Source organism: Acipenser ruthenus, chromosome 52 (genome assembly GCF_902713425.1).
Source record: "Acipenser ruthenus chromosome 52, fAciRut3.2 maternal haplotype, whole genome shotgun sequence".
NCBI classification, from domain to species: Eukaryota; Metazoa; Chordata; class Actinopteri; order Acipenseriformes; family Acipenseridae; genus Acipenser; species Acipenser ruthenus.
In genome coordinates, this window is record NC_081240.1 from 624,182 (window position 1) to 645,993 (window position 21,812).

The 21,812-nt window shown below is 42.2% G+C and overlaps 2 protein-coding genes and 1 non-coding gene across 3 annotated transcripts in view; 2 read left to right on the plus strand and 1 right to left on the minus strand.

Moving 5' to 3' along the window:
- LOC117433000 (eukaryotic translation initiation factor 3 subunit D-like) overlaps positions 1 to 5,746 on the plus strand; it is a 21,477-nt gene extending 15,731 nt beyond the window's left edge. Inside the window, exons 3-5 of the mRNA XM_059016092.1 lie at positions 3,316 to 3,508; positions 4,002 to 4,095; positions 5,297 to 5,746. Of these exons, the coding sequence (XP_058872075.1) occupies positions 3,316 to 3,508; positions 4,002 to 4,095; positions 5,297 to 5,310 (301 nt within the window). The 3' untranslated portion in view covers positions 5,311 to 5,746. The remainder of the gene's footprint in view (positions 1 to 3,315; positions 3,509 to 4,001; positions 4,096 to 5,296) is intronic.
- LOC117970673 (small Cajal body-specific RNA 18) lies at positions 127 to 219 on the plus strand. The gene has a single exon (XR_004662950.2). It is a non-coding gene; the product is annotated as a small Cajal body-specific RNA 18 (non-coding RNA).
- Positions 5,747 to 7,257: 1,511 nt separating the features above from the next.
- LOC131722974 (tripartite motif-containing protein 16-like) lies at positions 7,258 to 19,838 on the minus strand. The gene is made up of 6 exons (XM_059016206.1): positions 18,112 to 19,838; positions 15,718 to 15,813; positions 15,322 to 15,555; positions 15,014 to 15,167; positions 9,467 to 9,532; positions 7,258 to 8,140 (listed from the first exon to the last, which is right to left on the minus strand). Exons 1-6 carry the CDS (start codon positions 18,697 to 18,699, stop codon positions 7,605 to 7,607), a joined length of 1,674 nt encoding a protein of 557 aa, XP_058872189.1. The 5' UTR covers positions 18,700 to 19,838; the 3' UTR covers positions 7,258 to 7,604.
- Positions 19,839 to 21,812: the final 1,974 nt, after the last annotated feature.

A 21,812-nucleotide genomic window follows, 5' to 3' on the forward strand; every position in this document is an offset into this window, starting at 1 on the left:
GGGTAAGAGAACCAGCCCTGGTCATTTCAGTCTTACACCGAAGGACTATATTTGTCAGTAGCAGTGCACAGACTCGCCCCTCTTTTTGGTGGTGGTCTGGGATCCACGTTCCCCTGTCAGAGCTGCGGGTCGGTGATGACTGGTCCACTGCGCAAGCTGAGCTGTCACTAAACGTGCATCGACCCTGAAGAGAGCCGTGCTGAACGCAGGCTGAGACCCGACAGCGAAACACTGACCTCTCCGCTACAGAGCGGGCTCTTCAGTTAATAACACTGACCTCTCCACACTACAGAGCGGGCTCTTCAGTTAATAACACTGACCTCTCCACACTACAGAGCGGGCTCTTCAGTTAATAACACTGACCTCTCCACACTACAGAGCGGGCTCTTCAGTTAATAACACTGACCTCTCCACACTACAGAGCGGGCTCTTCAGTTAATAACACTGACCTCTCCACACTACAGAGCGGGCTCTTCAGTTAATAACACTGACCTCTCCACTACAGAGCGGGCTCTTCAGTTAATAACACTGACCTCTCCACACTACAGAGCGGGCTCTTCAGTTAATAACACTGACCTCTCCACTACAGAGTGGGCTCTTCAGTTAATAACACTGACCTCTCCACACTACAGATCGGGCTCTTCAGTTAATAACACTGACCTCTCCACTACAGAGCGGGCTCTTCAGTTAATAACACTGACCTCTCCACACTACAGAGCGGGCTCTTCAGTTAATAACACTGACCTCTCCACACTACAGAGCGGGCTCTTCAGTTAATAACACTGACCTCTCCACACTACAGAGCGGGCTCTTCAGTTAATAACACTGACCTCTCCGCTACAGAGCGGGCTCTTCAGTTAATAACACTGACCTCTCCACACTACAGAGCGGGCTCTTCAGTTAATAACACTGACCTCTCCACACTACAGAGCGGGCTCTTCAGTTAATAACACTGACCTCTCCACTACAGAGCGGGCTCTTCAGTTAATAACACTGACCTCTCCACTACAGAGCGGGCTCTTCAGTTAATAACACTGACCTCTCCACGCTACAGAGCGGGCTCTTCAGTTAATAACACTGACCTCTCCACGCTACAGAGCGGGCTCTTCAGTTAATAACACTGACCTCTCCACTACAGAGCGGGCTCTTCAGTTAATAACACTGACCTCTCCACACTACAGAGCGGGCTCTTCAGTTAATAACACTGACCTCTCCACAGTACAGAGCGGGCTCTTCAGTTAATAACACTGACCTCTCCACGCTACAGAGCGGGCTCTTCAGTTAATAACACTGACCTCTCCACACTACAGAGCGGGCTCTTCAGTTAATAACACTGACCTCTCCACACTACAGAGCGGGCTCTTCAGTTAATAACACTGACCTCTCCACTACAGAGCGGGCTCTTCAGTTAATAACACTGACCTCTCCACACTACAGAGCGGGCTCTTCAGTTAATAACACTGACCTCTCCACTACAGAGCGGGCTCTTCAGTTAATAACACTGACCTCTCCACACTACAGAGCGGGCTCTTCAGTTAATAACACTGACCTCTCCACACTACAGAGCGGGCTCTTCAGTTAATAACACTGACCTCTCCACTACAGAGCGGGCTCTTCAGGAGGGGGGTCTCAGTATTGCAATGAGGGGGTGTAAGGAGGGGGGTCTCAGTATTGCAGTGAGGGGGTGTAAGGAGGGGGGTCTCAGTATTGCAGTGAGGGGGTGTAAGGAGGGGGGTCTCAGTATTGCAGTGAGGGGGTGTAAGGAGGGGGGTTCTCAGTATTGCAATGAGGGGGTGTAAGGAGGGGGGTCTCAGTATTGCAGTGAGGGGGTGTATGGAGGGGGGTCTCAGTATTGCAGTGAGGGGGTGTAAGGAGGGGGGTCTCAGTATTGCAATGAGGGGGTGTAAGGAGGGGGGTCTCAGTATTGCAATGAGGGGGTGTAAGGAGGGGGGTCTCAGTATTGCTGTGAGGGGGTGTAAGGAGGCGTTGGGGTCTCAGTTTTTCAGTGAGGGGGTGTAAGGAGGGGTCTCAGTATTGCAGTGAGGGGGTGTAAGGAGGGGGGTCTCAGTATTGCAGTGAGGGGGTGTAAGGAGGGGTGTCTCAGTATTGTAGTGAGGGGGTGTAAGGAGGGGGGTCTCAGTATTGCAATGAGGGGGTGTAAGGAGGGGGGTCTCAGTATTGCAGTGAGGGGGTGTAAGGAGGGGGGTCTCAGTATTGCAGTGAGGGGGTGTAAGGAGGGGGGTCTCAGTATTGCAGTGAGGGGGTGTAAGGAGGAGGGTCTCAGTATTGCAGTGAGGGGGTGTAAGGAGGGGGGTCTCAGTATTGCAGTGAGGGGGTGTAAGGAGGGGGGTCTCAGTATTGCAATGAGGGGGTGTAAGGAGGGGGGTCTCAGTATTGCAGTGAGGGGGTGTAAGGAGGGGGGTCTCAGTATTGCAATGAGAGGGTGTAAGGAGGGGGGTCTCAGTATTGCCGTGAGGGGGTGTAAGGAGGGGGGTCTCAGTATTGCAATGAGGGGGTGTAAGGAGGGGGGTCTCAGTATTGCAGTGAGGGGGTGTAAGGAGGGGGTCTCAGTATTGCCGTGAGAGGGTGTAAGGAGGGGGGTCTCAGTATTGCAGTGAGGGGGTGTAAGGAGGGGGGGTCTCAGTATTGCAATGAGGGGGGTGTAAGGAGGGGGGTCTCAGTATTTTCAGTCAGTAATTATAGAAACAGTAGGCACTCTCCATATGTGAAAATGTTAGAACACTTTTCTTAAACAACTTCTGAAGTGTCTCATGCGTTTTACCAAATGTTTTTATTTAAAGGAATTGCATGTGTATTATTATTATTATTATTATTATTATTATTTAATTTTTAGCAGATGCCCTTATCCAGGGCGACTTGTAATTGTTACAAGATATCACATTATTTCACATTATACACATATCACAGTGTTTTTTATATACAATTCCCCATTTATACAGTTGGGTTATTACTGGAGCAATCTAGGTAAAGTACCTTGCTCAAGGGTACAACAGCAGTGTCCCCCCCACCTGGGATTGAACCCACGACCCTCCGGTCAAGAGTCCAGAGCCCTGACCTCTACTCCACACTGCTGCCCTGTTAGTCATCAATTCTATTTGACAATCGCTAAGTTTCCTATTTTGACAATTTTCCAATTTTCAGTACAGCGGTCTGATTTCATATGCAGAAATCAAACCTACAGAAGCAGTGAGATGTTCTCATAATTGTGTTCCCCGTGGTCAAACCTGTGGATTTTTAAGCTGACGACGCCACCAGAGGCTTCCGAGCTGAGCTGTCTTCTCCCTCCCTCCGCAGCTACGTGTCACGTTACCACGTGAAGGACTCCGCGCGCCACGTCATCCTGGGCACCCAGCAGTTCAAACCCAACGAGTTTGCCAGCCAGATCAACCTGAGCATGGAGAACGCCTGGGGCATCCTGCGCTGCGTCATCGACACCTGCATGAAGCTGGAGGAGGGCAAGTACCTCATCCTGAAGGACCCCAACAAGGTAGGATCTCCTCCTCCCAGCATGCTTCTTAACCATTTCAGAGATTTATAGACAGAGATCTTAGTACCTCATCCTGAAGGACCCCAACAAGGTAGGATCTCCTCCTCCCAGCATGCTTCTTAACCATTTCAGAGATTTATAGACGGAGATCTTAGTACCTCATCCTGAAGGACCCCAACAAGGTAGGATCTCCTCCTCCCAGCTTGCTTCTTTACCATATCCCAGTTTGAGAACCTCTGTCCTATCTGAGATCAAATCCATTTTGTAACCTCCAGTATAGTTTAATAGGTGTGTGTGCCTCTTATTTTTAAAGAAAGGTAGCTGCTGACCCCTGCTTGGTGCCTTGTGGTAAAAAAAGCCACCAAAACGCCTCACAAACCATCAGGGTTTGGTTGTGATCTGCCTGTTTGAGTCTCTGTGTTTGAAAGCCATTGAAGAGCTTGCATGTCCATGCGATTTGGTTTTTAACAAGCCTGCCGTCCTTCCTCCACAGCAAGTGATCCGGGCCTACAGCCTGCCTGACGGGACGTTCAGCTCGGACGAGGACGAAGACGAGGAGGAGGAAGAGGAGGACGAGGAGGATGACGGTGAGAGCGAGGGCCGCTGCAATAGCTGGGCTTACACTGTGTGGATCTGCAGCTGTGGCCAAAAGTTTAGCATCACCCTGTAGAATTCATTTTCCTTCATGAAGTCGAACGAAACCTGCTTGAAATAACGTCGCATTAACTTATTGAATTACACAACGCTGTCGTTTCCCATCTACTTAAAACTGACAAATGGAAAATTGTGACGTTTTGAAATCTAACGTGAAATACTGTACAGCAGTCCTGGCTTCCAGTAGACTCTTGCGATGTTGTTTTGTAGTTTTCCTATAACAATGATGTACAATAAAATAACTATATGAGCATAATTTAGATTTTTTTTTTTTCATAATTGACACAATCCTAAACTGATAGGTGATGCAAAACGTTTGGTCACAGCTGTGTACTGCAGGTGTACACAGCACACCTGCAGCACGCTATTAAAAATGTAAGAAATGTTGCCTTTCATGGTCTTAAATACGTATTTTCAAATAATTCCCAATTTTAAACGTTTATTTAAGCAGAAAAAAATAGCGTGGCCGCGTTCAAAATTTCTAATTTCGAGTTATTAATACAACAGATGTTCCTAAATATTTAAAAAGATTAGCTGAAAAACAGTAAACGCTAAATTGTAGAAAGGAAATCGTGTGTGTGTTCGATCATTTACCGGAAACAAACTAAACCAGCTGTCCGGTTCCTAAAGGCAGTGTAACAGGGAGCGAGTCCATAAGGAGAAGCGTTTGCTGTATTTATTTACGTGTTAATATGGAAATGGAAATTCACAGGGAACTTCCACAGAAATCATGAAAAGTAGCAGCGTCTCATTCAAACTGTGAATGTCTGTCCTGGTTTGAACTGCAGTCTGAGAACGATCTCTGTGTCCCAGTTTGAATTGCACAGTCTATCAATGATCGCTGTGTCCCAGTTTGAATTGCACAGTCTATCAATGATCACTGTGTCCCAGTTTGAATTGCACAGTCTATCAATGATCTCTGTGTCCCAGTTTGACTTGCCAGTCTGACAATTATCGCTGTGTCCCAGTTTGAATTGCACAGTCTATCAATGATCACTGTGTCCCAGTTTGAATTGCACAGTCTATCAATGATCACTGTGTCCCAGTTTGAATTGCACAGTCTATCAACGATCTCTGTGTCCCAGTTTGAATTGCACAGTCTATCAACGATCTCTCTGTCTCTTGTTTCTCCAGATGAGGAAAGCTGAAGGAGGTTTGGGAAGCAGGGAGCAGCGGATCCAGCGCTCTGATGCCAGGAAGAAACCACACTGTCAGGGGATGAAAACAATCACACAAACAAAGCATCTAGATCCTAAAATAAAATCAATTGGACTATATGAAAGACTTGAGTGCTTTATTTTGTATTCAAACATTTCTGCAATGTGATTCTGTTTGGTATCTGACCATGTGGTGCTCAACTCTGTTGAAATTATCTATGATAGATTAGCCCGTATTTTCAATGACTTTTACTCTAGTCTTTTTAATTCCTTCCTCTTTCTTGAAAGGGGTAGAACACAATTTTACAGAGCCTTGTGAAAACTGGAGGGTAGATTTAAAGATGATATGCAATGAAAAAATGTCCGACCAGAGGGTCGTTGAATTGAAACCCTTTCAAAATAAAAATCCCCCTGTCAATTCTGTAAATCAGTTTTTTCATTTTGCACTTTGAATTTCATTTTGAATTATCCCGGGTTTAAAAGGCATGTCATATGCAGACAGGCTAAAAGAATTGAATCTGTTCAGTCTTGAACAAAGAAGACTACTCGGCGATCTGATTCAAACATTCAAAATCTTAAAAGGTATTGACAATGTCGACCCAGGGGACTTTTTCAACCTGAAAAAAGAAACCAGGGGTCACAAATGGAGATTAGATAAAGGGGCATTCAGAACAGAAAATAGGAGGCACTTTTTTTACACAGAGAATTGAGGGTCTGGAACCAGCTCCCCAGTAATGTTGTTGAAGCTGACACCATGGGATCCTTCAAGAAGCTGCTTGATGAGATTCTGGGATCAATAAGTCTCCAGACAAGCTTCCCAGCGCCAGCACTGTGTGTGTGTGTCAGTACATGTGTGTGTTCGTGCGTGTGTGTGTGATTGTGTGTGTGTGTGTGAGTGTCAGTATCAGTACCTGTGTGTGTGTGTGTGTGTGTGTGTGTGTGTGTGTGTGTGTGTCAGTACCTGTGTTTGTGTGTGTGTGTGTGTGTGCGTGTCAGTACCTGTGTGTGTGTGTGTGTGTGTGCTTCTCAGTATCTGTGTGTGTGTGTGTGCGCGTGTCAGCACCTGTGTGTATTTTTGTGTATGTGTGTGTGTCAGTTCTTGTGTGTATTTGTGTGTGTCAGTTCCTGTGTGTATTTGTGTTTGTGTGTGTGTGTTTGTGTTCTTGTCTACCTATCTAAGTGGGGTCTTAAGTGTGGTTACACATCCACCAAGTGGGGACTCGGTAGCCAGGTGGGGACCAAATCCAAAACCCCACAACGGACTTGTTTCAATTGTGTTGCAGAGGAGAAACACAGCTAACTGAGGAACGAGTGATTCAGTAGAGAGAGGCATGGACCCGACTCCAAGGAGAAGAAGAAGCAGTAAAGAGAATGACCCGCCTGATATGTCACAAGAGCCTGCCAGGTACTGAAAGTCTTTTCTTATTAGTTCACGGTGCGGCGGCATGCTGAATAATACCTTTACTAAGAAGCTGTTCAGGAATCCAAAACACTGAGCTGAGTCTCAAGCCCAGGGTTAGAGTCCAGACCTCTCTGTGCTTTACAATGCTTCCCTATGCTTTACCACACCTCTCTGTGCTTTACAATGCTTCCCTATGCTTTACCAGACCTCTCTGTGCTTTACAATGCTTCCCTATGCTTTACCAGACCTCTCTGTGGTTTACAATGCTTCCCTATGCTTTACCAGACCCCTCTGTGTTTTACAATGCTTCCCTATGCTTTACCAGACCTCTCTGTGCTTTACAATGCTTCCCTATGCTTTACCAGACCTCTCTGTGCTTTACAATGCTTCCCTATGCTTTACCAGACCTCTCTGTGCTTTACAATGCTTCCCTATGCTTTACCAGACCTCTTTCTCTCTCATTCACCTCTTTCTTTCTCATTCTCATTTGAAAAACCATGTTAATGAGTATTAAGAAATAAGAAAAAGTCAGTCTATCACGTTAATTTTTTTTATTAAATCACATTACTAAAATCTGAAATATTAAACATTTTATGGAAATCAAAAAACAAAAACACACACACAATAAAACAAACTTAAGTTCACTTTTTTAAAAACTGTTACAGCACTGACTATTGGATGCCACTTTCTAAAATATGTATAAAACATATCAATTCTTAAAATAGAAATTAAATCCATTCATTGCTAAAAACAAATAATTACCCTCGTTTCGCTCTGCAGGTGGCGCCGTTTTATCCCCTAACTTTCATCCAAAGTTGTGTCAGATTGAACATTCCCTTCACCCGAGGAGTGGAGAGGACAGACAGGGAGTTCAATACAAAGTCTACTTCAGCTGGCAGATTGTTACAGGGGACTCATAACAATAAAGCCTAAACCCAGGATAGAGCGGCTCAGTGAATGTGGTTTGGAATCTGTGCAGGAGGGTCATTGTGTCAGAGACGTCATAAAAGGACAGCATGCCGGCATTAAAGTCCAGATACACTCCTATTCTGGGGGAGCGGGGGGCAGTTATTGCAGTTTGATTGTTATTGTGCCGGGCAGTGTAACTGGAACCAGAGCAGAGCAAACTCCAGGACTTGTCATTGAATCCAAGGCCACAGGAACGATCCCCTCCTTTCCTGCTGATTCCTTTATATGTGACTCCTATAGAAGCCCTTCCCCCACTGCACTCAATCTCCCAGTAACAGCGAGTCCCAGACAATCCCTCTCTGCAAAGCACTTGGGGCTGGCTCTCAAATCTCTCTGGGTGATCATCAGGATATCTCTGGGTCTCTCTCCTCCATGTCACCTTTCTGTTCCCTTCAGACAGACAGAGGTTTCTATGCGCTGTGTTGGTGTCCAGTGTGAGCTGACAGGAATCTGATTGAAGAGAAGAGGACGGGTAGAGGAGAGACGGTAAGAAAAGTCAAATCACTGAGAAAATCAACAGTCATTGTCTGCTGCATCCTCACATCCTGTTTATGGAAGGTGTGTGTATTGTTTTCATTATTTTTTTTAATACATTTTGACCACTTTTTTAAACTTTTAAATTGCATTTTCTGCCTCAAGATGGCTTCCCGCGGACCGGCATGGACCTCTCAGAACTACATTTCCCATCATTATTATTATTATTTATTTCTTAGCAGACGCCCTTATCCAGGGCGACTTACAATCGCAAGCAAATACAAATACATTCAAGTGTTACAATACAAGTCATACAATAAGAGCAGGAAATGCAATATTTTTTTTTTCAAGTGTGACAAACCACAATTCAATAATACAGCAGATAATAGTGAGAGTTACATCAGGATATGATTAGATAGTGATAGTTACATCAGGATATGATTAAGTGCAAAATACTACAGGTTAAACACTTGGCAGATTACAATATTCTGAAGTACAGGATTAAATGTAGTAAAATAGGGGGCAGATAAGAGCAAAATAAAGCATATTTAAATGAAGGGTGACAGTGTCCCAGGATACAACAGACTAGTAATTCCATCTCAATTTCATATGTGAGCAGGAGGATGATGGGAAATGTAGTTCTGAGGGGTACATGCCGGTACATTGGAAGCTATCTTTAAACCCTCTTGCTGTTTGATTGTTTTATTCATTATAATTCCTCGATCTTATCAAACTTCTTCAATTGGAACCAATCAAATGCAGCTCTGCATACAATTACAGTTCACTTAATGTTCCTACAGGGTATGTGTTGCCATTTTACCCACTCAGACCCCTTGCTTACTAAATATCTTCAATAGAATATCATCCACTCTTCAAATATCTGTCTAATATTTTAAGAGCAATCCATCCCACAAGTGCAGTGATACTGCAATATACATTTACTACCAGCACAGGATGACTGGGAGGGATAGCTGTTCATTTTACCCCACAACTGGTTTCACATGCATTGTACATGTATTAAAAGATGGGATGATTATCTATTCAGGGATAGCAAGATATTTAGGGAGAGAAAGGTCTGAGTGGAAAAACAGGCAACAAATGCCCCTCCCCCAGTCATTCTGCATGTATTCATCTGAACCAATACTTGTTGGAGAGGAGTGTAAATTAATGGCTTCACAATTACTAATAAATAATAATAATTGCTGCCCTCAAGCTCCACCCCTCCCTGTTCTGTAGTGTTAGCTCTTCTCACAATGGAGTCACACAACTTTCAATCAAATGTTTCAGTGCAAACAGACTTACATTTTAAAAACTCAGCTCTGTTCCTTGGCTCTGGAGCCTGCAGACTGTAAACTGCAACTTCATTCACTGGGCAGAAAAAAAAGAGAGAAATAGAATTGAAACATACAACAGTCACTGTCTGCGCCATCCTCAAATCACTCCCTCCTCCCTGCTTCATCAGTCCCTGTTCCCTCCTCCATCCTCCATGCTCCTTCCTCTATGCTTCCTTCTCCCTCTTGAATGCTCCCTCAACCCTCCTGCCTCCTCCCACAAGCATCCTCCCTGCTCCCTTCTCTCTACTCCATCCACCCTGCTCCCTCCACCCTCCCCAATCCACCCTGCTCCCACCTGCATCCTCCCTGCTCCCTATTGCCTGCTCCCTCCTCCATACTGCCTGCTCCCTGCTCCCACCTGCATCCTCCCTCCTCCAACCTGCATCCTCCCTGCTCCCTCCTCCATCCTCCCTGCTCCCTCCTCTATCATCCCTGCTCACCCTGCCTGCTCCCTCCTCCCTCCTCCCTGTTCCCTCCTCCCTCCTCCATCCTCCCTGCTCCCTCCTCCCTGCTCCCTCCTCCATTCTGCTCCCTCCTCCATCCTCCCTGCTCCCCCCTCCATTCTCCCTGCTCCCTCCTGCCTGCTCCCTCCTCCCTCCTCCATCCTGCCTGCTCCCTCCTCCATCCTCCCTGCTCCCCCCTCCATTCTCCCTGCTCCCTCCTGCCTGCTCCTTCCTCCTTTCTCCCTGTTCCTTCCTCCCTCCTCTATCCTCCCTACTCCTTCCTCCCTGCTCCCTCCTCCATCCTGCCTGCTCCCTCCTCCATCCTACCTGCTCCCTCCTCCATCCTCCCTGCTCTCTCCTCCATCCTCCACCAGTTATCAGATGTTATTTTTGGTGTTTTGGGGCGATCAGCCAATAATACAACCGTTTCCACTATTTCTGCGTTTTCATTGGTCAGATTATATGTCAGTCACACAGCCTGATGAACCTGCTAATGTGAGCTGAAGCAATCGTAAAACGTCATCACTGAGAGCCGCAGTGGAACGTTATTATAGTTTAAAAAATAATGTTTACACACACACACACACACACACACACACACACACAATAGAAATAATAATATGTTTTTATATTTCTGATAAATAAAACTAAATAATAATAATAATAATAATAATAATAATAATAATAATAATTGGTGTTATACTTATGGAGCGCCGTTTCAAGCCCAGAGATACCAAAGCGCTAGGATGTGAATCTGCTCTCACAGCAACGAACATATATAGACATGTTTTATTTTTAATATCTCTTTATGCATTATTCAGCTTCGTGTGATTCTTATTCTTCAGCAGCGTACTGTAAGGTGTCTGTACGCGTATGTTATTAATGTAGTTATAACGTTATATTAAACAGCAACACATCCCACAATCCTCTCGGGAGCGCTTGATAAAGAAACCCGTCCAGCCCTCCCTGATCAATCCAAGAGAAACCCGCGTTTCCAACATCGGAACCACCTCGGCAACAGCCGCTCCGCATCCCATCTGAGGACAGAGCTGCATTTCCATGAGGGAGTCACCGCGAACATGGAGAAACCGGACACCCGAAAAATCACCCGGACCCACACCAACGGGCTTTGAAATACACTCTGATTCGGACTGAAGGGAATCCACTTCACACAAAAAGGGTTCACAGAAATGTGAGCAAACACAACCACCCTCAGAACAAACCCGTGAACACAGAAATGGAAAAATAGAAATGTGAAAGCGCGTCATTTTAACACGCTCCCTAACAATTGCCACGGAAACCCCGACGACAAAAAAACAAAACAAAAACAAAACAGCAATGTCACTCTGCAGAGAAGAAGAATTCAGCTCCACAACACCTGAAAAACTACAGGAAACGTCAGCTTATTATCAGAAGAGTTTATTTTTTTATTTTTTTTTTAAAAGGGGTGGATACCCATTTCGTGCTTGAAAGGGAACAGGCTGTTTTTAAGTTACAAGTTCAAAGTGTTCTCTTTGGTTGCAGTCGGGTATCACTCCTAGTACAGACCACAGCAATCGCGGTTTTCTCTGTACTGTCTCACACAATGCAAACCTTATTTTAAACAGTGTTCACGTTATCAAAGTTGTTGCTATTTTAAATACAATTCTTTATGGAGTTCAGCAGAGATTATAAAGATATTGCATGGGGCAGTGTGTTTGTGTGTGTGTGTGATAGGCAGGGTGTGTGTGATAGGCAATGTGTGTGTGTGTGTGTGTATGAGTGTGTGATACATGAGCATGTAATGCCTGGATAACCCCCTCAGTGTGCATTACATTCTCATATCACACACCACCCCATGCTGTATTCTATAGATATTGTACAGCTCCTTTCTGTCCTTCCATTTCTACATAAACTCTGAAATTAAAACGCATTCAGTTCAATTACATATTATTACTTCACACAGTAAACACACTATAAAACTACTAACATGTTTGCAAAAAATAACCCAGCTGCTTAGTACTGTGTGATGTGAAGTACTAATTAGCCAGGTTATTATCATCAAGTATCCTAAGTTAATGCTGCCATGTATTCCCCAGTGTGGTGGGAGTAAGCCTGTCATATCTGATCCTGTAAGATACGATCCCCTCTATTAATACAGAGCCTGTCATATCTGATCCTGTAAGATACAATGCCCTCTATTAATACAGAGCCTGTCATATCTGATCCTGTAAGATACGATCCCCTCTACTAATACAGAGCCTGTCATATCTGATTCTGTAAGATACGATCCCCTCTATTAATACAGAGCCTGTCATATCTGATCCTGTAAGATACGATCCTCTCTATTAATACAGAGCCTGTCATATCTGATCCTGTAAGATACGATCCCCTCTATTAATACAGAGCCTGTCATATCTGATCCTGTAAGATACAATCCCCTCTATTAATACAGAGCATGTCATATCTGATCCTGTAAGATACGATCCCCTCTATTAATACAGAGCCTGTCATATCTGATCCTGTAAGATACGATCCCCTCTATTAATACAGAGCCTGTCATATCTGATCCTGTAAGATACGATCCCCTCTATTAATACAGTCGTGAAGGACTGCTGTCCTGTAAGTAGTTCATCTTGGGTTGTCTGTCGGGACTTTACTATAAAATAACATTTGCTTACTAAGGTGGGTGCACATTAGTTTGTATTAGAAGCTGGATTGAGGTTGCAGTCTCTTCGGGGGTGTCCTGTACATAGCCAGAGTTGCGTGTTTCTTTGTGTTTAATATACAGGCAATGCACAACCAGGGTTGAGGCAATTCCTTTTTAAAAGCAATTCCTTCAAAGGAATTGGAATTGATATTTTAGAGACATTATAATAATTGTTGATTGTTCAACATCTTTCATCTGAAGTCGATTTAATTGACTAACAAACAGGAGTGAATTCAATGTAATTTGTTGCCACTGTGAGAAGCTCATTTTAACAGAATACTGCTAATTACAATTGTGATCAATGATGTGTTGGAATTGATTAAAAGGGAATGGGAATTGATTTTAAAAAGTTATTGAGATTGAAAAAAAGGAATTGACCCTAACCCTGTTCACAAATGACCAGTTTCACACGAGGCTGAAGATAGCTTCTTATTCGCTTGTTTCTTATTCAGACTTTGATCTGCTCCAAACTGAATGATTGGCTTTGTATGTAAGAGCTTAAATCACGTTGGGCTGCTAATTTCTCTGGATATTTATAGAGGAGCAGCTCCTAAACAATATTCATTTATTTTTTGTTCAGCCCAACACTGATTTCACAGTCAAAACGGCTGACACACATGCCAATGTATGTGTTATAATTGAAGGAGTAACAGTGTATTTAAGGGGTTAAATCACGTTGGTCTGCTAATTTCTATGGATATTTATAGAGGGGCAGTAAGTTATAAGTTTTGTCCCCAAAATTATTTAACATTACTATCATTTTGTTGGACAAAATGCATATTTTGTGGGGCTAAAACTCATTTTGTGATACAAAATGCTCATTCTGTGGGACAAAATGCTAATTCTGTGGGACAAAATGCTAATATTTCCTGTGTTTTTGTCCTTTTCTCCTCCCCTTTACAAATTCAATTGATGATTATTGAGTCATTAATGTGTCATTTCTGTGCTCTGTTTTGTTTCACATCGAGGTTTTTCAAAATATAACTTTGCTATATCTTGCATGAAACAGTTTTTTCTGTTTATATCCCATGTATAAAAAGAAGCTTCATCTGAATAGCGGAGTTATCTAGTTTACTTGGCATAAATATATACGCTGATAAACTTTGATTAGCGTTCCTCCAGTTCACATCAGTCTAGAGACAAACGCATCTGAATAACGTTTAAAATGGAAAATGAAGGATCACACCTAATTTAACCTGTCAGAATTCACACAATTCACCTGCTCTCTCCTCCCTTCTCTATGCTCCCTAGTCCCCGCTCCCTTCTCTAGGAACTCTCCTCCCTGCTCCCTCCTGTATGCTCCCTCCTCCCTCCTCCCTTCTTCCTCTATGCTCCCACCTCAATCTTCTTTGCTCCCTCCTCCCTGTTCCCTCATCCCTCTATACTCCCTCCTCCCTCCTCCCTTCTTCCTCTATGCTCCCACCTCAATCTTCTTTGCTCTCTCCTCCCTGTTCCCTCATCCCTCTATACTCCCTCCTCCCACTCCTCTGATTTCTCCTCTATGCTCCCTGCTCTCTCCTCCCTCCTCTTTGCTCCCTCCTCTATGCTCCCTGCTATTTTATACACAAGTATATTTAGACTGTGATGTTTAAGGCTGATAATCAATAGATTTGATCTATAATTCTTACTAGAGATTTATTTCTGACTTTGGATAAGTTCTCTCTCTTTATTTTTCTGAATTCAATAAACTGCTGCTGCTATTAATTAAACCCTCTTGCTGTTTGATTGTTTTGTTCATTATAATTCCTCGATCTTATCAAACTTCTTCAATTGGAACTAATCAAATGCAGCTCTGCATACAATTACAGTTCACTTAATGTTCCTACAGGGTATGTGGTGCCATTTTACCCACTCAGACCCCTTGCTTACTAAATATCTACGTTCCTCTCAATCACATATTTTTGCCCAACAGTACGGTGTCCATATTAGGACACCCTTGCGCATCAAACATACAGCAGTCATTGTCTGCTCCATCCTCACATCACTCCATGCTCCCTCCTCTCTTCTCCCTGCTCCCTCCTGTCTCCTCTCTGCTTCATTAGTCCCTGCTCTGTCATCCCTGCTCCCTCCTGTATGCACACTCCTCCCTGCTCCCTCCTCCCTGTTCCCTACCTGCTCCCTGCTCCCACCTCCATCCTCCCTAATCCTTGCTCCCTCCTCCCTCTTTCATGCTCTCCTTCATGCTCCTTGCTCACTCCTCCATGCTCTCTCCTTCCTGCTTCCTCCTCTCTGCTCCCTCCTCCATTTACCCTCCTCCCTGCTGCAATATTCATATAGCCAACAATCTGCAAGAGGTCTTTATTAATGTCTTGCAAGTCCTGCCACTCCTCAAGCCAGGGTCTATTTTAGAAATCTCTACCAAAGGAAACTATTTCACACCAACCTGTTTTTGTTATTAATTCCCCCTTGCAGAAGTCCTCAATATGGTCTTTAAGTTCAGATACAGCTTTCCTCACAGCCCCAAAAGAGATGTCTGTATTGACAGTAACGCTGGGTAAGTCTCCAGCTTCAGGAGGGGCACAGAGAGACTGGAAATTCTACAACAGGAAAGTGGAGAAAAGGAGTTTTCAGTGAAACAGAATGGGGTCCAAAACATTCCTGGGGAAAAGCAAGGATTCATTCAATTGGTGCGGTCTGTCAGAAACCGTCCCAGTTATGGACTTGAGATTTTCTAACAAGCAGTGATGTTACCTGTAGAAAATGGATGTGATCCTCTGTCTCTGAAAGCTGTTTCAACTCAACGTTTCTCCTCCTTAGCTCAGCAATCTCCTGCTCCAATTTCTTCATGCGTCCTTCAGCCTGATTCACTGCAGCCTTCTCGTTAGCTCCAATCAGCTCAATAACCTCAGTGTTGATCTTTTCAATGGATCGGATCAGCTCAGTAAAGATCTTCTCACTTTCCTTTATTTCTATGCATGCAGATCTCTGAGTGAAAGAACACAGTAGAGGAGACATGGTTAGAATTGATATCAAAAACACATCAGGCATAGACAGTAAACTTCTGTAGATGTGTTCTAGTCCATCTGTTAATAATAATAATAATAATAATAATAATAATAATAATAACCCCCTCTTGTCAATACCCACTTTCAGTGACTCCACAGCCTGTTTCAGCTCTTCAATTTCTTTCAGTCTCTCCTGGATTCTCTGTTGTATTTCTGTCTGTGTCTCTCCCAGCTGCTTCTGTGTAGAAACACAGTGACACAGTGACATTTCTGACAGGGCATTGAGTGATATCCTGTCACACCCAACACAGGCCTTTTGAAGTATGCTATTGAACCTGACAGAATCAATTTAGTTTATATATATTTTCTATTTTCTTGTACCCCTTACCTCTTTACAATGTTTGCAATAATTCTCAGTTGTTCTTGAATATATTTTGCTCTTCAGTTCCAGTTGCACGCCACAGACATCTGTAGCACAGACTAGATCAGACAACATGTGTGTATAGTAGTAAGAAACAACACCATCTAGTGCACAACTGCCAGCAATACAAAAGGACACTTGATCCACAGTAGCTGTCCACTAGATGGTACTGTTTCATACTAGTAACAGTGAATGATGGCTGATCTAGCATGTGTTACATGTTTGTTTTGTCAAGCACCTAGGAAACTGAAGCAGCTTTCTCTTTAATGGATATTTAGGGCTTCCGATTTCTGGTTTTATCTGATAAACACAGATAAAACACCCCTGATACAAAACAATGAAATCAGTGTATACCCAATAAACACAGGAAAAACACTGGACATGGTTACTCAATTCACATTGACTTCACCCCTTTCCATTTGAAAAAATACAATAAAATAACCTAAAACCTAATAAAGAATAACAAAATAACAACCTTTCCCAGCGCAGTCGGGCAATGATCCTCCTTCCTGACTTGAATCTATCATTGATTCATTCTGAATACTTTAAACTGAGTGGCAGCACATTCCTGCATTTCTATTGGAGGATTGCACACGCTTGTGAGATTTAAAACGAGATTACAATTAGAAACGGAGGGTTGTTCTTGCTCGTGGGATTTAAAGCTATATTACAGTTCAATAGGGAGGATTCACACACTCGTGGAATTTAAAACAGAATTGCAAATTGTGAAGAAATGTAAAAAATGCCTAAATACACAAAATCCCCAGAAGAATGAGCCCGTGAGCAGAAGAACTTCACTGTGGAAGAGAGCAAAGGAAAGAGGGGACTAGTAGGGTGAACGAAAGAAATTGTAGATTTCAACAAACAAAAACCCAAATAGGTTATTATATTCTGTTTTAAACTAACTTAAACATGTCTGTTTTAATCATGTAAAAATGTGTTTTAACGCACCAAATTAAGCTATTTTTTCTGCCCGGTTTATTTTGTATATCATCTTAATATTGTGTATTGTATATCATATTAATCTTGTATATTATTAATATTATTAATTTATTTCTTAGCAGACGCCCTTATGCAGGGTGAATTACAATTGTTACAAGATATCACATTATTTTTACATACAATTAGCCATTTATACAGTTGGGTTTTTACTGGAGCAATCTAGGTAAAGTACTTTGCTCAAGGGTACAGCAGCAGTGTCCCCCACCTGGGATTGAACCCACGACCCTCCGGTCAAGAGTCCAGAGCCCTACACACTACTCTATATCATATTAATCTTGTATATTGTATATCATATTAATCGTGATCTTTTCTGCTTTTTTAAATGAGGTGATTGACTTTTCTGGGAATGTCATTTTTAAAAAGTTTAACTTATTAAACTATAATATCTTAAATAATGAAACTGATCTATGATTTTATTAAGTTGCAAGATACATATAAAAAACTCTAGGAATATAAATCATGCATATTTACACTACAAATTCCAATGCACCACAAAACAGCTGAACAAATCCTTCTTACCTTGTGAGGCAGGGCTGAGGTCCTGCACGTGTAAACAGTGTGTTTTTGTGTGATTGTAAGTAATGTTTTTGCAAATTAAGTGTGTGCTAGATATGGCAGGGCATATTCAAATCGAGGTGTGGAATGTGGCCAGGTGTTAATTGATTAATTGATTTTCTCTTAGCCCCGGTCACATGCCTTTAAAAAGGGTCTGAAAAGCCAGTTTCTTGGTTCTACAAGCAGGGATACAGACTGTCTGGGAAGGAGAGTGTTGCTGTAGGATCCTCACGACTGTGTGTGTTAACCAGGGTGAGAAAAACACAAGAGGAAAAATGTATCTCGGATCACTGTATGAGTTAACCAGGATCGCTAGCACTGGAAGGAATAGGGAACAAGTTTAGAGGATTTTAATCCCACCCAAGTCTAGAGAGGAGGTGTCAGGGAGACTGTTCCTGGAGCGGGACCTCCTTTCTTGTTTGGTCAACTTTTATTTTATAGTTGTTTTCGAGCAGTGATCTAATGTGAAACTGTATAACCTAGTAAACAGACATGTTAAATATCCCTGGGAATTCTTATCTTCTAGGATAGCTACAAGGAAATGGTTCAAACCCTTACCTGTTGCACACTCCTTTCCTTCTCAGCTGAGACTGTATCATGGCTCTTGTGTTCCTCGTCTGCACACAGCCAGCAAATACACGTCTGATCAGTTCTACAGAAGACCTCACATAATCGTTGGTGTTCAGCACAAAGCTTCTGCTCCAGATTTCCAATTGCATTGACCAGCTTGTGCCTCTGTAATGGAGTAACTTCACTGTGCGGCTTGACGTGTGTTTCACAGTAAGAGGCCAGGCACGTCAAACAGGATTTCACAGCTTTGAACTTTCTCCCAGTGCAGAAATCACACGGCACATCTCCAGGTCCACCATAACTTTGAGCAGGAGGAAGATTGAGTCCTGTCTTCTTTAATTTCTCCACAACTTCAGCCAGCATGGTGTTTCTGCCCAGATCAGGCCTTGGGGTAAAGGTCTTTCTGCACTGGGGGCAGCTGTAGACACCTGTATGATCAGTCTGATCCCAGCAGTTCTTAATACACCCCATACAGTAACTGTGTCCACATGGAATAGTGACTGGGTCCTTTAATAGCTCCAGACACACTGTACAGATAAACTGGTCATGCGCTACCAGAATATTCGCTTCTGCCATTTCTGCTGCAGTGAGACAGAGAGACTGACGATTTCACAAGAAACGAAACTTCACTGCGCTGATTTCCTGGAGTTGTGTAAAGCTCTGAGAGGCGGGGTTTGGGACTGAGGCCAGGTTTAGACAAGCAGGGGGAGCAGAAACTGCCGAATCAGATATTCTATGAAACTGTTTCTAAATCCCCCAACAAATATTACAATGTTAAGATTAGGAATTAAACAAATGATATAAAAAAAAAAGTCTTTCTTCCCGCAGCACCTTTTCCAGACGCTATATTAAAGTATTGTGTGTCTCAGACATTACGATAGGCTGTATTTACAGGTAAACTCAGAAACAAGCTGTTTAAATAAACTGGTAATGTGTTGTGTGCCCCTTTAAAGAGAATCCGATTCCAGTGATAATTCCTTCTGTTAGCAGGCGATCGCAAGTTTAATGTAGAATACGCGCTGCAGTGATGCGCTAGCGGAGTACACGGGAGCACACAGATACACATCCTGTTACACATTGTATCGATCTTCTTCAGCGATTCCTCACTAGCAGACCCGCACATCACATCATTATAGTCTAGAATAGGGAACACAAGTAACTCATTAAAACCTTACTGTAAAGCTTACACAGTGGCGCTGACCACACAATCCTCCAAGCTTCCTTCCAATTTTACTACATACATCTTTAATGGGTTTATCAAATTGAAGAGTTGTGTCAATATAAACCCCTAGATATTTAACAGTGTCGGCTCTCTCCAATGCTGTGGTATTACAAGTAACAAGAGAAAACAAATTCTAAAAGGATACACATGTTCCTAATGTTATAAATATTTTCAGTTCCCGGGGTAGAATCTTAATGGGGCATATTGATATAGCACGGATATTAAAAACAACGCATCCAATTCTCTGCATGCTGCCACATCAGACCTTCCCACAGCGAGGTGTGAAAGATTAAACACAAATAAAATATCAATGAAAGAATTTAAAATCAGTCAAATATAAATGTAGCCCACAAACAACAAACACTTCAGTTCTTGTCCTGTCCCTGTATATTTAGAGATTCACAAACCCCAGAAAACACGTATTTGTCTACGGATTGCTCTAATTCAACCCTATTGGTTTATATTTTTCATAGTATTAGGTTAATATCATTCATGCAGTGACAGGTTGGGGGAGTGATTTCCTGATCTCTCATTTGTCACAAACAGTAACACTTAAGCAGCTCTGGGCAGCACATGCGCGGGCCAATAGCAAGGCTCGTGCATGGTAATACGTGTTACTAGAAGGGAGAGCTAGCCTTGAGCTTTGCAGCATAAAACAATACATTTGAATGGTCTTTATGCAAAAGAGCTATTCGTCCAACATTGTGCCCCACACACACCTTTTTATACTCGATAGCACCTCTGATTTGAAGCAGAGAATGTACAAAAGACACATTGAGCAAACATTTGTTTCCATTTTTGAATTTCATTCACGCAGACGTGTCGGCTTTTCTACACACCCATCCCTTTTGTGGAACAACTCGCATGTCGCAAATGCAGGAATCTCGACTGTGTCGTTTCTGGGAGTGGGGGGCTGCGTTCGCGCTCTCCCCTGGTGTTATAGTCCAAGTTAAAAACACCGGTATTGAAAGCAATTAGCGATTATTCTATATATCTCCAGCAGGTGGCTCTGTCAGACTGGGAATGAGATTTTGTTTTTTCTTTCGGAGTGTATAATGTTCTAGAAAGCACCTCAGTGTTTTATGTACATGTATTGTGAAGTGTTTCATATTGAGAAGACAAAGTAACGAGTCAGCGGCACGTGTATCAAAGTTACAAAGTTGCTAATATTAAGAAGACGAGGTTCAGCGGTCCAGTTGTTTTTTTAATCATAGTGTTTCAGTGCTGTACAGACGTTCTATGTCGTTAGTAGTAATATTACTGTAGCTTATATCAAAAGTCTGATTTATGATCCTTTGGACCTTTTGACCTTATATGTATGAAAATATGAATATATAATGAGGGGGCGTGGATTTTATATAGGAGTATGGGAATAATTATATATATATATATATATATATATATATATATATATATATATATATATATATATATATGCCTATAAGCTTATTGCACGTCTTTTATAAGACATGTAGAAAAATCAGTGTTTAATATGTTATTTATGTAATCAGGGGCTAGGGGGTTACCCAAGTTTTTATAAATGCTTATGTTAACTTATGCTTGGTGCAGACAACATTAAAGTGTTAGTATTTTTTACATAAAACACTTAATGAAAAAGAGAAAGTTTAAAAGAGGGAAATAAAAGGAAAAAAGAAAAATAGAAAACAACTTATTCGACATTTAAAAGCATTTAAGCAAACATTACACACAGAAATCACAGTAAAACTTGGAGTGTTTTGTCGTTTTAAAAAGGGTCACAGACATATATGCTTATGGTGTATATATATATATATATATATATATATATATATATATATATATATATATATATATATATATATATGCATATACTCTTATTGTATTTGTCATATTTACAAAAATCCTTGTTTAATAAGACGCATGTGGTTGTTCAAAGGTTTGAGGCGCAGTGATTTTTTCATTTTGATATGCTCATGTTATCTTATGCGGGGTGTATCCATATTTTTACCAGGATACGTTAAAAGCAAAAGATATTTTCACATACAAAAACCAATAGTTGAAACAGGAGAAAGTTTAAAATAGCGAATCACAAAAGCAAAAGAAAAATTCAGAAAACAACTTATTCGACATTTAAAACGTGTTTAAACAAGTATTACACACATAAATCACAGGACAACTTGAGCGTTAGTCGATTTAAAAGCGTATCGCCAAAACAAAAGAAATAAAAGAGATACTAAATTAAATATTTATAAAAGAACAAAAACAAAACAAAATCTACCAGAGTACAATTTCTGAAAAAAAGCTCTCTTACCGTTTTCAAAAAAACTCCCCGGACAAACGCATAAATCCTGCCTGAATTCTCTCTCATGCTTCTTCTCTCTTCAAACTTCAGCTGAGGAATCACTTCAAAAGCGCGTTCTGTGACTTAAATAGGGGGCGGTTCCTTTACACCGCACATGCGCGCTACTACATACAGACACACTCACAC